The sequence below is a fragment of the Equus caballus genome, chromosome 3 (genome assembly GCF_041296265.1).
Source record: "Equus caballus isolate H_3958 breed thoroughbred chromosome 3, TB-T2T, whole genome shotgun sequence".
In the NCBI taxonomy this organism is placed as follows: Eukaryota; Metazoa; Chordata; class Mammalia; order Perissodactyla; family Equidae; genus Equus; species Equus caballus.
This window is the reverse complement of record NC_091686.1, coordinates 40,142,102-40,155,433: the sequence shown is the minus strand read 5'-3', so window position 1 is coordinate 40,155,433 and position 13,332 is coordinate 40,142,102. Positions and strand designations below refer to the sequence as shown.

The 13,332-nt window shown below is 35.0% G+C and overlaps 1 protein-coding gene across 1 annotated transcript; it reads right to left on the bottom strand.

Moving 5' to 3' along the window:
• Positions 1-1,778: 1,778 nt before the first annotated feature.
• LOC138923315 (myelin-associated neurite-outgrowth inhibitor-like) lies at positions 1,779-2,582 on the bottom strand. The gene has a single exon (XM_070261769.1). It carries the CDS (start codon positions 2,459-2,461, stop codon positions 1,874-1,876), a length of 588 nt encoding a protein of 195 aa, XP_070117870.1. The 5' UTR covers positions 2,462-2,582; the 3' UTR covers positions 1,779-1,873.
• Positions 2,583-13,332: the final 10,750 nt, after the last annotated feature.

The following is a 13,332-nucleotide window of genomic DNA, read 5'->3' as shown; positions in this document are numbered from 1 at the left end:
GTCCCACTTTTCCTTTCACTGTAGCACTGATGATCTTCTAACATACAATAGAATTTACCTATTTATTATGTTTACGTTTAGTATCTGCCTTTCCCACACACACATGCACTCAACCTAAAATATAATGCACCCATAAGCATTTTTGTCTTTGTTCTTCACTGAGGCATCCAAAGTGCTGAGGACGTTGCTTGCCATATTGTACTTGCATTCAGCTGGGTAGATACTAGTTGAGGGATAAACGAAAGTCATGTATATAGAGCAGCACACACAAGTGTATATGGTGATGAGTATAGGAAACTCAGGATCCAACTACTTAGGAATAAATTCTGACAACATTGACAGGCTCTCCCATTTGCTGTATTTTTGGGAAAATAACTGAAGCTTTAGTTTCCTTATTGCAAAATTGAGGATAAAATATATCAGTGTTGCCACGGAATAGTCAGATGAAACCATAATTATTTTGTTTTGTAAGGCATTCTTTTGAGAAAGGTTAGAATTTTCTCTTTACCTTTCATGGTCTTAAACTTTACAAATATGCCCATGTGTAGATTTTTTTTTACTATATTACGTTTGGCATTGCATATCAATTTTGAGGGGGAAATATAATCTTGCTTCAAATGGGAAAAAAATTTCATTATTTCTTCAAATATCTCCTCCTGTGTATTTACTTATTTACTTTATTTTGGTGATGCTTATTATGTTAAAGCAATTTGTTTATCTGGATGTTGTCTGAGAGGGTTACACTATGTGACAATTCAGCAGAATAATCAGTAACTGGTTATGTCTGTTCTGTTAATTAGCACTTTTGTTAGTTATATATTCTTTAACAATTAATTTTTGTATCTAGCATTTTCATCCAGTTTTCCTTATACTTTTTTTCCCTTTGTGTTTCTTATAAAATCTTCATCCTTAACTTCCAGAACCTGTTTACTGTTTGTTTTAAATTTTACTTTATGGTAAATTAATCATTTTTTATATGGCACAAGACTTTTGTTTTACTTTATTTTTAGTTTGTTTTTCTCAGATATCTCTTAATTCCCCAGATATATTGCCTAACATTCCTGTAAATGTATTTCTGTGACTAAATATTAAATGCAGGCCACAATTTATGTCCCTTCTACAATATGTCTTCAGTCATATCCTACAAGTTTGAAAAGTATCTCCTTCTTTTTCATACATCTTGATATATTTCTTTTTACATCTTCCTAAACCTATAGCAATTTAGAAGACTTGTTCTCAATTTCTAAATGCACAATTCTTTCTTATTTTTTCCTTATAAATATTTAATCTATTTTAACTTATTTATGGGTTGTAATCAATAGTCACTTAATAAATTGTGTATTTGTGTAGCTGAGTTATTCAAAATCTTTACATCTTTTGTTGTTGTTGTTGTTGTTGTTTTTGCTCTATGAAGAAATTCACTTTAACACTTACAACTTTAAGACTTTGCATACTTTACAACAGTGCATTAGGGATACAAGCTGTAAAACACTTTCCATTCCTTTGGATTTTGCATATGATGGGTTTGCATCAGTCACTGCAGGTAGATTGAGCAAGCTTTGTTTTTGTGTTTGTTTTTTTAAACATGCATTCAACTAGATATGATTCTGAATAGATTAATACTCCCTTTTTATCATTATAGTTAGCTAAAAAATTGCCAGGCAACCCACAAAACAGGATTTTCTGTAAGAACAACCCAGAGTCAGCTGGAGAATCATGGCGCTGGGACCTGTTGGGTGGGCCGCAGGAGTGCTAGCTAAGTGTCAGAGCACTAGGAAGAAAGTCCGGGCTGGAGGCGCCAGGCCTGCAGCACCAGCTGTGGAACCTCCATTATGTGAACGCACAGCTCCATCCTCAAACATTTGCAGGGTGATCACCACGGAGGGGGCACGTAGCTGTAGGTGGGTGTTCCGGGGGCCCGATATGTGGGCACCTTGACTCGGTGAGGGGCAATAGGAGTTGCGGAGTGGGCAGTCAGCAGGGTACCTGCTGACATCGCCATAGTGGTCCCAGCCACCATGCCCATGGTGACCCCGTTGCCTGTAGGTGGAGGGATAGGTGCAGGGTACACCGTCATCGGCATGCCATTGGGTTGCACCACCGTGGTGTGGTGGACGACGTGAGGAGGTGCTGCATACAGGGGTTGTGTGCAGTATGTGTCTTGCTGTGCGTATGGGCTCTGCTGGGGGTAGGCACTTCGCACGGGGTGCACGGCGGTCTGGTAGGGGTTGGGGGAGGAGGAGTATGGTGGCACTGACCCACTGGTGGGGGAAAAGGACACTTTGTAAGGTGTGCCAGGAGTGTAACCTGTTTGGAAGGTGGGGTTCGCTCCAGGGTACATGTTGGGGGAGTAGGTGGGAGCCGCTGCTGCGTAGCCCATGGGGAAACCAGCTGGATAACCAATTCCTTTGGCATTTGCATAGGGAACCCCAGAAGAACCAGGGCTATAAACAGGATTCATGATTTCAAGAACATGACATCCACAACCACGGCTAAGACAGAGGTCCAGATCAGCGCTGTCCAACAGCACTTTCTGCAGCGATGAAGCTCATCTCCATGTGGGCTGTTCGATAAGCAACCATCAGCTAAAAGTAACAATCGCTCCCCGCGCCGCCGCGGGCGGCCTGGGCCTCGCTGACCAGCGCGCCAGCCGAGGGAACGCAGCCAGGCCTGCTCCGATGCGGGGGCCGAGCCGCGAGGGCCAGTCTACGCCTCCGCCGCGGGCCTCTCCCCTGCTCCGCGCCCTGCCCGCCTCTCCGCAGCCCGCCCGACCCGCCCACGCTGCTACATCTTTCGTTTTTAGATATTCTTTGATATTTTTGTTTTTCTCCCAACATTGGAGTATGAAAATTATTTTATAAATGAATAAGTTGAAAGACTTATATACAGTCAATGCTCATATTTCTATCTTCAACTGTTTTTTATTTGTTTTATCACATATCTATATATTTATGAATGCCTTTCTCCATTTAGTCCATTTTATTTATTTATTTTATTTGTTTCAAAGTGAATTTCAGACACTGGTGCACTTTAGCCCCTGAACATCTGAGGATAGATATATAATATTAACTAACTAGAGTTGTTTGCTTATTTTTAAATTTCATATCTATATTTTCAATTAAAAAAATTGGTATGTAAAACTACATATGCTATATTTTTACTTAAATACAGTCAGATACACAAATTTAAGTGTACCACTCAATGAATTCTGGCAAATGCATACACCCACGTAGTGTGTTGAATTTATCCTGCAGAAAATTTCTACCTCCTAAGCCCATTCCCATTAATCCTTGCCCCAAACCCCAGAAGCTTCAACATTGTTCTGACTTTTTACCACCTTGGATTAGTTTGTTTTCTGGACGTTTATACTAGTGGAGTTCTATGGCATCCAGTTTTGAGTAAGAATTCTGTCATTCTACATGTTTTTGAGATTCACCCATGTTGTTGTATGTATAAATACTTGATTTGTTGTTGTTGTTTAATTTAAACTCTTTTCTTTTGAGAGATAATCTTAGAGTCATATGCTATTGTAAGATATAATGCAGAGAGATACTAAGTAACTTTTACCCATCTTTCCTCAAGGATGACATCTTACAAAACTAAAGTACAATAATTATAACCAGCACAGAGACATTGATAAAATTTATCAATATTTCTCAGATTTTCCTAGTTTTACTTTTCTCAAAAGTATGTGTGTAGGTGTGTGCGTTTAGTTCTATGTAAGTTTATTATGAATGTAGGTTAGAGTGTCCTCCACTGTGGTCAAGATATAGATCAGGTTCATTACCATGAGAGTCCATCAGTTTGCCATTTACTGCCATACCAACACACCCTCCCCTAATTCGTGGAAATCATTAATTTATTCTCAACTCTATAATTCCATCATGAATTACATGAATTTATGTATATTACATAAATATTATATGAGAGGAGTTTTATACACTATATAATTTTTCAGGATTGGCTTTTTTTCACTGAGCATAATTGTCTGGAGATTCATTCAAGTCATTGAATGTAACAATTCCAAAAACTTAGACCATTTTTAATTAATTTGTTTTTATGTTGGATATGGAAACATCTTGTATATTTTTTAACACTAGAATAGAGGGGACTGGTGAAAGAGAATGTTGACTAATATAAAATTATTACCATGCAAGCTTTAGTTGAAATTATTCGGCTTAATATAATAAATTTATAGAATAAATTTAAAAATCTCAAACTACGCTTCAACATACTAAACTTTTGAGATGGAATGAAAATAGTTAATAAGAGAAATTTTATAGGAGCTAATGTCTGCATTAAAAAAAACCTTAAATAAACAACCTAACCTTGAAGTTTCCAAAGAACTAGTAAAACAATAGATTAAGTCCTAAGTTTGTAGTAGAAATAAATAAAACGGAGACTAAAAACAATAAAAGAGATGAATTAACCTGAGAAATGCTTTGTTTTAAGGTAAACAAAATTGGCGAAAATTTGGCTGGACTAATCAAGAAAAAAAAGAAAGAGGGGTCAAAAAATACAATCAAAAATGAAAGATTACACATTACAAATGATACCACAGAAATAAAAAGGCCCATTACATATTATTATGAACAACTATATGCTAACAATTTAGATGATCTGGAAGAAATGGATGAATTTCTAGAAATGTAAAATCTACCAAGACTGTCATGAAGAAACAGAAATGATGCCTACATATACAATGTAATATTATTCAGCCATAAAAAAAGAGTGAAATCTTGCCATTTGTGACCATGTTGTTGGACCCTGAGAACATTATGCTAAATACAATAAGTCAGACAGAGAAAGACAAATACTGTAGGATCTCTCTTATATGTGGAATATATCTATACAAACACACACTATTTATACACACTATGTACTATACACCATGTATATACTCTATAATATGTATGCTAGATATGTATGCTATATACTATAGATAGATAGATAGATGGATAGATAGATAGATAGATAGATAGATACAAGCTCATGGATACAGAGACCAGACTGGTGGTTGCCAGGGGTGGGAGGAAGGAGATGGGAGAAATAGTTAAATTGCTGTTTGTTTTTGTCTAGTTTAAATGAATTGAACAAAAAAGTAGAAATAAAAAGAAGTAGAAAATCCAAACAGACTAATATCAAGGAAGAAGATTGAATTAGTAATCAAAAATCCTCCAACAAATGAAAGTCCAGGATCAGATGGCTTCACTTGTGAATCCGACTAAACAAGTAAAGAAGAATTAACACCAATCCTTCTCAAACTGTTTCAAAAAATGGAAGAGAAAGGAGCACTTCCGAACTCATTTTATAAGACCAGAATTATCCTGATAGCAAAGCCCGATTAGGACACTAGAAGAAAAGAAAATTACAGGCTAATATTGCTGATAAACATAGGTGCAAAAAGTCTCAAACAAAAATTAGCAAACTGAATTCAACAGCGTATTAAGAGGATCATATACCATAATCGAGTAGGACATATCCCTGCGATGCAAGGATGTTTCAATATGTGTAAATCAATAAATGTGACATTAGCAAAATGAAGAATAAAAATCATACAATCATTCCCATAGATACAGAGAAAGTATGTGAAAAGCACTTAACATCATTTCAGGATCAAACATGATAACTATACTTCCCACTGCTGTATGATATATACGAATGTTGTTAAGAGAGTAAATTCTGAGTTATCACTACGAGAAAAAAATATTACTTTATTTCCATGTATTTTTATTGTATCTGTATGAGATAATGAACATTAGCTAAATTTATTGTGGTAATCACTTCTCAATATATGTGAGTCAAACATTTATGCTGTACACCTGAAACTTATACAGTGATGTATGTTAATTATATCTCAATAAAACTGAAAAAAGACCTCTCAAACTAGATATAGAAAGAATGCAATTCAACATAATAGAGACTATGCATGACAAGCCCACAGCTAACATCATACTCAACAGAAAAAGCTGAACACTTTCTCTCTGAGATTAAGAACAAGACAAGGGTGCCACTCTTGCCACTTCTAATTAACATAGTACTAAAATCCTAGCCAAAGAAATTAGGAAAGAAAAATAAATAAAAGGCATCTGAATGAGAAAGGATGAAGTAAAATTTTCTCTGTTTGTAGTTGACATGATATTACATATAGTAAACCCTAAAGACTCCACAGAAAACTGTTAAAACCAATAAATGAATTCTATAAGGTTGCAGGATATAAAATTAATATGCAAAAATGAGTTACATTTCTATACACGAACAATATACTACCTGAAAAAGAAATTAAGATCTCATTTACAATAGCATCAAAAAGAATAAAATATTTAGGAATAAATTTACTAAAGGAGGTGAAAATCTGTACACTGAAAACTATGAAATATTGGTAAAAGAAACTAAAGAAGACTCAAATAAGCTGAAAGGTATCTTGTGCTCAAGCACGGAAAGAATCGATGCTGTTATAATGTCCGTTATACCCTAAATGGTCTACAGATTCCAAGCAATGCTTATCAACATCCAATGGCATTTTTCCAAGAAATAGAAAAAAATCTTAAAACTTGCATGGAACCCATAAGACCCCAAATAGCTACAGCAAACTTGATCAAGAACAAAGCTGATTTCAAGCTGTGTCACAAAGATATAGTAATCAAAACCATATGGTAATGGCATAAAAAAGACATAGGCCACTAAAAAAGAAAAAAGAGAACAGAAAGAAACCTGACTGACATTTTTACAAAGGCACTAAGAAGGGGCTGGCCCCATGGCCGAGTCATTAAGCTTTGGTGGCTCAGGGTTGTGCCAGTTCAGATCCTGGGTGCAGACCTAGCACCACTCATCAGGCCATGCTGAGGTGGCATCCCATATAGCACAACCAGGGGACCTACAACTAGAGTATACAACTATGTACTGGGGGATTTGGGGAGAAAAAAAGAAGATTGGCAACAGATGTCAGCTCAGGTGCCAATCTTTGAAAAACAAAAGGTACTAAGAATACACAGTGGGGAAGGGATTGTCACTTCAATAAATGATGTTGAGAAAACACAATATCTGCATGTAAAAGAATGAAATTAGACTCCATATTATACCATGTACAAAAATCAACTCAAAATGGATTAAAGACTTACAAGTAAGACTTGAAGCTAACAACTCTTAGATGAAAACAGAGAAAAACTCCTTGACATTGTTCTTGGCCATGACCTTGTGGTTTTGACACAAAAAGTATAGGCAAAAACAGAAAAATATAAACAAATGGAACTACATCAAAGTGAAAAGTTTCTGCATGGCAAAAGAAACAATCAACAAATAAAAAGGTAATCTATTGAATGGGAGAAAATATTTGTGAATCATATATACCATAAGAGATTACTATCCAAAATATATAAGACGCTCATACAACTCAAAAGTTAAGTAAATAAATAAATAACCTGATTAAAAAACACTCAAAAGACATAAATAGACATTTTTCCAAGGAAGATACACAAAAGGTGAACAGACATGTGAAAAGATGCTAAATTTCACCAATCATAGGGAAAATGAAAGTCCAAACCACAATTAGACATCACTTCAAATCTGTTAAGATGGCTACTATCGAAAAGTCAAAATACATCATATTGATGAAGATGTAGACAAAAGTGACCACTTGAACACTGTTGCTGGGAATGTAATTGATCAGCCATTATGGGAAACACTATGAAGTTTCCTTAAAAAATTAAAAATGCAACTACTAGGGGGCAGCCCAGTGGTGCCGCAGTTAAGTTCACATGTTCTGCTTCAGCAGCCTGGGGTTTGCCAGATAGGATCCCAGTTGCGGACCTATACATTGCTTGTCAAGCCGTGCTGTGGCAGGCGTCCCACATATAAAGTAGAGGAAGATGGGTATGGATGTTAGCTCAGGGCCAGTCTTCCTCAGCAAAAAGAGGAAGATCGGCAGTAGTTAGCTCAGGGGTAATCTTCCTCAAAAGAAAAAAAAATCATTAAAACTCAAAAAAGTAGCACAAATCTCCCTGGCAATGGTCAATGTATAGCCATAGTTAAATCTGCAATATGGTAATAGTGGTGTATAACTCACAACTCTAGTTTACAAGGTAAAAAAGTCAACATGGCAAAAATAACCAAAAATTCAATAATCTGTCATTAGTTACACAATACTAAAAAAATTTCAATTGTAGCAGCAAAAATCTAAAATTTGAGGAGGACGAGAAACCAAAATATAAAGAATGTAAAACATATTGATGTTAAATTGTTAACAGTTCAAAATAGGATGTTATAAGTTTAAGGTATTTTATGTAAGCCTCATGGTAATCACAAAGAAAAATCTCATAGTAATTCTTCAAAAGAACATGATAAAAAGTCAAAGCATACAGTTACCAAAAACATGAAAACACAAAAAAAGGACAGCAGGAAAAGGAAGAGAAACAAGGAACAATGGATATATAAAACAGCCAGAAAACAATTAATAAAATAGCAATAGTAAGTCCTACTTATATATAATTACTTAAAATTTAATCAAATTAAACTCTTCAATCAAAAGATAAAGAATGGGTGAATGGATAAAAACAAGACCCAGTGATATGCTGCCTACAAAACACTCATTATAATTCTAAGGACACACATAGGCTGAGAGTGAAGGGATGAGAAAAGACATTTCAGCAAAAGTTAAACAAAAAAAGAAGTGGTAGCTATACTTATCACAGACAGTAGACTTTAAACTAAACATGATAAAAAGAGAGAAGATTATTACATAATGATAAAGGGATCAACACATCAAGAAGATATAACAATTGTAAATATTTATGCACCCAAGATCTGAGTAGCTAAATATATAAAACAAAAACTAACAGACCTAAAAAGAGAAAGAAACAGCAATACAATAATTATTGGGGACTCTAATACCACATTCTCAACAACAGATGGATCATTCAGACAGAATCAATAAGAAAACAGTAAATTTGAGCAACACTATACATCAAATGGACCTAACAAACATATAATGAACATTCTGTCCAGCAACAGGAAGATACACATTTTCTCAAGCTCATGTGAAATATTTTTCAACATATCGTATGTTAGGCCACAAAATAAGTCATAGTAAATTTAGGAAGATTGCAATCATCCAACTATCTTCTCTGACCACAGTGGCAAGAAACCAGCAATCAAAACAAGAGGAAAACAGGAAAATCCAAAATCACATGGAAGTTAGATAACATTATCCTCAAGAACCAATGGATCAAAAGAGAAATCAAAGAGGAAATTAAAAAGTTTCTTGAGACAAATGAAAATGGAAACACAACATACCAGAATTTATGGGAAGCAGCAAAAAGAGTTCTAAGAGGGGACTTCAAAGCAATGAGCACCTACATTAAGAAGCAAGAAAGATTCCAAATAAATGACCTAATTCTACATCTTTAGGAACAAGAAAAAGAACAAATTGAGCCCAAAGTTAGCAGAAAAAAAAGAAAATCATAAAGATTAGAGTAGAAATAAATTAAAGAGAACAGAAAAACAATAGAAAAGATTAACCAAACTGAGTTGATTCTTTAAAAAGATAAACAAACTCTTAGCTAGATTAACCAAGGAGAAAAGAGAAAGAACCCAAATCAAGAAAATTATAAATTAAAAAGGAGTTAACCTAGATTCACCAAGAAAGAAAAAGGCTCAGATAACGAAAATCAGAATTAAAAGAGAAGACGTTACAACTGATACCACAGACATTCAAAGGATCAAAACAGGCTACTATGAATATCTATATGTGAACAAACTGGACAACCTAGAAGAAATAAAAAAAATTCTTAGAAACATACAGCTTGCCAAGAACGAATCAGGAAGAAGTAAAAAATCTGAATAAACCAATTACTAGTGAGGACATTGAACCAGTACTCAAAAATCTCCCAGCAAAGAAAAGCCCAGGATCAGATAGTTTCACTGGTGAATTGTATCAAACTTTAAAAAATCCTTCTCAAATTCTTCCCCAAAACTGAAGAGAAGTAAACACTCTCAAACTCATTTTACAAGGTCAACATTAACCTGATACCAAAACCAGAAATAGATATTGCTAGAAAAGAAAATTACAAGCCACTATCCCTGATGAATATTGATGCATGAATTATCAATAAAATACTAGCAAATTGAATCCAGCAGCACATTAAAAAGATCATTCACCGTGTTAAAGTTGGGTTTACCGCTGGGATGCAAGAGCGTTTCAACATATGCAAAGCAATCAATGTGGTGCATCACATTAATAGAATGAAAGAAAAGAATCCTGTAATCATCTCAATAGACACAGAAAAAGCATTTGACAAAATTTAGCATCCATTCATAATAAAAACTCAACAATTTAAACATGGAACATATCTCAACATATTAAAGGTCATATATGACAAGTCCACAGCTAACATCATACTCAATAGCAAAAGGGTGAAAGATTTTTCTCTAAGATTAGAAACAGGACCAGAGTGCTCACTCTCACCACTCCTATTCAACAGAGTACTGGAAATCCTAGCTAGAGCAATCAGGCAAGAAGAAGACACAAAAATTATTAGAATTGGAAAGAACGAAATAAAATTGTTCCTATTTGCAGATGACATGATTTTATATAGAGAATATTTTAAAGATCCAACCAAAAATCTGTTAAATCTAATCAATAAATTGAGTAAAGTTATAGGATACAAAGTTAATATACAAAAATCAGTAGCATTTCTTACGCTAACAGTAAAATTTCTGAAAAAGAAATAAAGACATTGATCCAATTCACAACAGCATCAAAAACAATAAAATACTCAAGAACAAATTTAACTAAGAAGGTGAAAGATCTCTGCTGAAAACTACAAAACATTGATGAAGGAAATCAAAGAAAGCAAGTGGAAAGGTATTCTGTGTTCATGAATCGGAAGAATTAATATTGTTAAAATGTCAATATTATCAAAAGTTATCTATAGATTCATTGGAATCACTATCGAGTTTCTAATGGCGATTTTTACAGAAATAGAAATAATACTCCTAAAGTTTATATGGAATGACCAAAGACCCCAAATAGCCAAAGAAATTCTGAGAAAGAAGACCAAAGCTGGGAGAATCTCAGTTCCAGATTTCAAGATATAGTAGAAAGCTATAGTCACCAAAATATTATAATACTGGCATAAAAACAGACGAATAGAAGAGCATTGAGAGCCCAGAAATACACCCAAGCTTGTGTGGTCAACTAATATCTGACAAGGGAGCTAAGAATGCTCCATGGTGAAAAGACAGTCTCTTCAATCAATGGTGCTGGGATGATTGCATATTCACATTTAAAAGAATGGAACTGAGCTCGTATCTTACACCACTTGCAAAAATTAACTTGAAATGGATTAGACTTAAATGTAGGACCTGAAACAATGAAATTCCTAGAAGAAAACTTAGGAATAAAGCTCCTTGACACGGATCTTGCAATAAACTTTTGTATATGGATTTTTTTTGACACATAAAGCACAGGAACAAAATAAAAAATAAACAAGTGGGACTACATCAAACAAAAAAGCTTTTGCATGGCAAAAGAAACCATCAACCAAGTGAAAAGACGACACTTGGAATTGGAAAAGATATTTGCAAACCATGTGTCTGATAAAGGATTAATATCCAAAACATAAAAACTCATACAACTCAGTGGCAACAAACAATGAAATTAAAAAGTGGGCAAGGGATCTGAATAAATATTTGTCCCAAGAAGATATATGAAAGGCCAACGTACATAAAAATATGCTGAACCTCACTTGTTATTAGGAAGATGCAAATGAAAATCACAATGAGATATTATCTCATGCCTGTTAGAATGACCACGGTCAAAAAGACAACAGTTAAGAGATATTGACCCGGAAGTGGAGAAATAGGAGTGCCTGTGCCCTCTTGGTGAGATTGTAAATTGGTGCAGCCACTGTGAAAAACAGTATGGAGGATTCTCAAAAAATTAAAAATAGAACTACATCATAATTCAGCAATTTCACTTTTGATAATATATCCAGAAGAATAAAAGCATAAACCTAAAGTTAAAATAATACTCCAAAGTAACCCCATTGTTAGCCTCCAATATGGTTCTTTTTGCTTACCATCACCTAGAACATCAACACAGATTACAAGATATCCTGCTAAACTGTGTGCCGCTTAGTTTCATGTTTGGAGATTTCTGATAAATGTTATGGCAATAAAATATTCTTTTATATTTTGATTTTAATACTCAACTTCAAGTTCATGTTCTTCGTTTAGGTTCATTAATGCTGCTCTGTTTGTGATTATCAATTTTATAGAACATTCCATTGCACGTTTTGGACTATTCCTTGTATTAAACTAAAAAGTCGAATCTGGTACACAAGGTATCAAGTCTTGAGGCAAATTATTCACCAAAATAGTTCTCTCCAATTTACACAAACTCCAGCAGTGTTAGAATTTTAATTGCTGCCGAAGTAATGTGTGGGCATACTTGAATCCCTCCTTGTTTGTTCACATTTGCATCACTGACCTCTAGTGAGCTTGACATGCTTTTAGAATTTGATCTTCCTCTTCTGTGAATTGCATGTTCACATCCATTTCTCTTTTCCTATTTATTTAGTTATTCATCTTTGCCTATTGAATTTTTTGGAGTTTTAAAAGGCTTGTTCTTTATACCAACCTTTTTTCCATCACATATGTTGTATATATTTTCTTCCGTTATGTCTTTTGTGTTTTGACTTTGAATATGTTGTCTTAGTTGTTATTGCTGCTGATTGCAATAATTATGTTAATATGCACTTAAATATTGAGGGAAAACCTCCTCATCTTCAGCTCTCTGCCAGCACCATGAAGCCCATCATAAACATCACTCGGCCTACCTGAGACAGACACCATGACCTGAAAAAGAGATGGTGGTGGGGAGGGGGTGAGACAGGAAATGGAGTCCAATTGTGTTACTAAGCCCCAACTTCTGAACCAGTCTTCTCTGTAGGGATTTTAATTCAACTTGGTAGTTTGGGCTCATTCATGCCCCTCTTCTCACTGGTCACACTCTGGCATACTGCCTTGTGAGGTTCACTCTGGGGTGGAAGTTCCTTCTTTAGGTTTAGAATGACAGTTCTTCCATGCTGGGAAAAAATGAAGACTATTAAAGGAAAATGCCACAGATGAAATTATTTTTGTGGCAAAAAGAGGGGCGATCATGCATGCACGTGTGAATACCTGCTAATGTACTCCATTCACGTGTGGAGATTCTGCCCAAATCTGAGCCCTTTGGTTGAACTAAATGCTGTGGACTGGATATCTGTATCCCCTCAAATGAATATGTTGAAATCTTAGCTGCCAATATAATGCTATTGGGAGACACTAGGCGCT

Excerpts from the sequence above, each read along its gene's own strand:
- LOC138923315 (XM_070261769.1), bottom strand. The coding sequence starts at position 2,461 with ATGAATCCTGTTTATAGCCCTGGTTCTTCTGGGGTTCCCTATGCAAAT.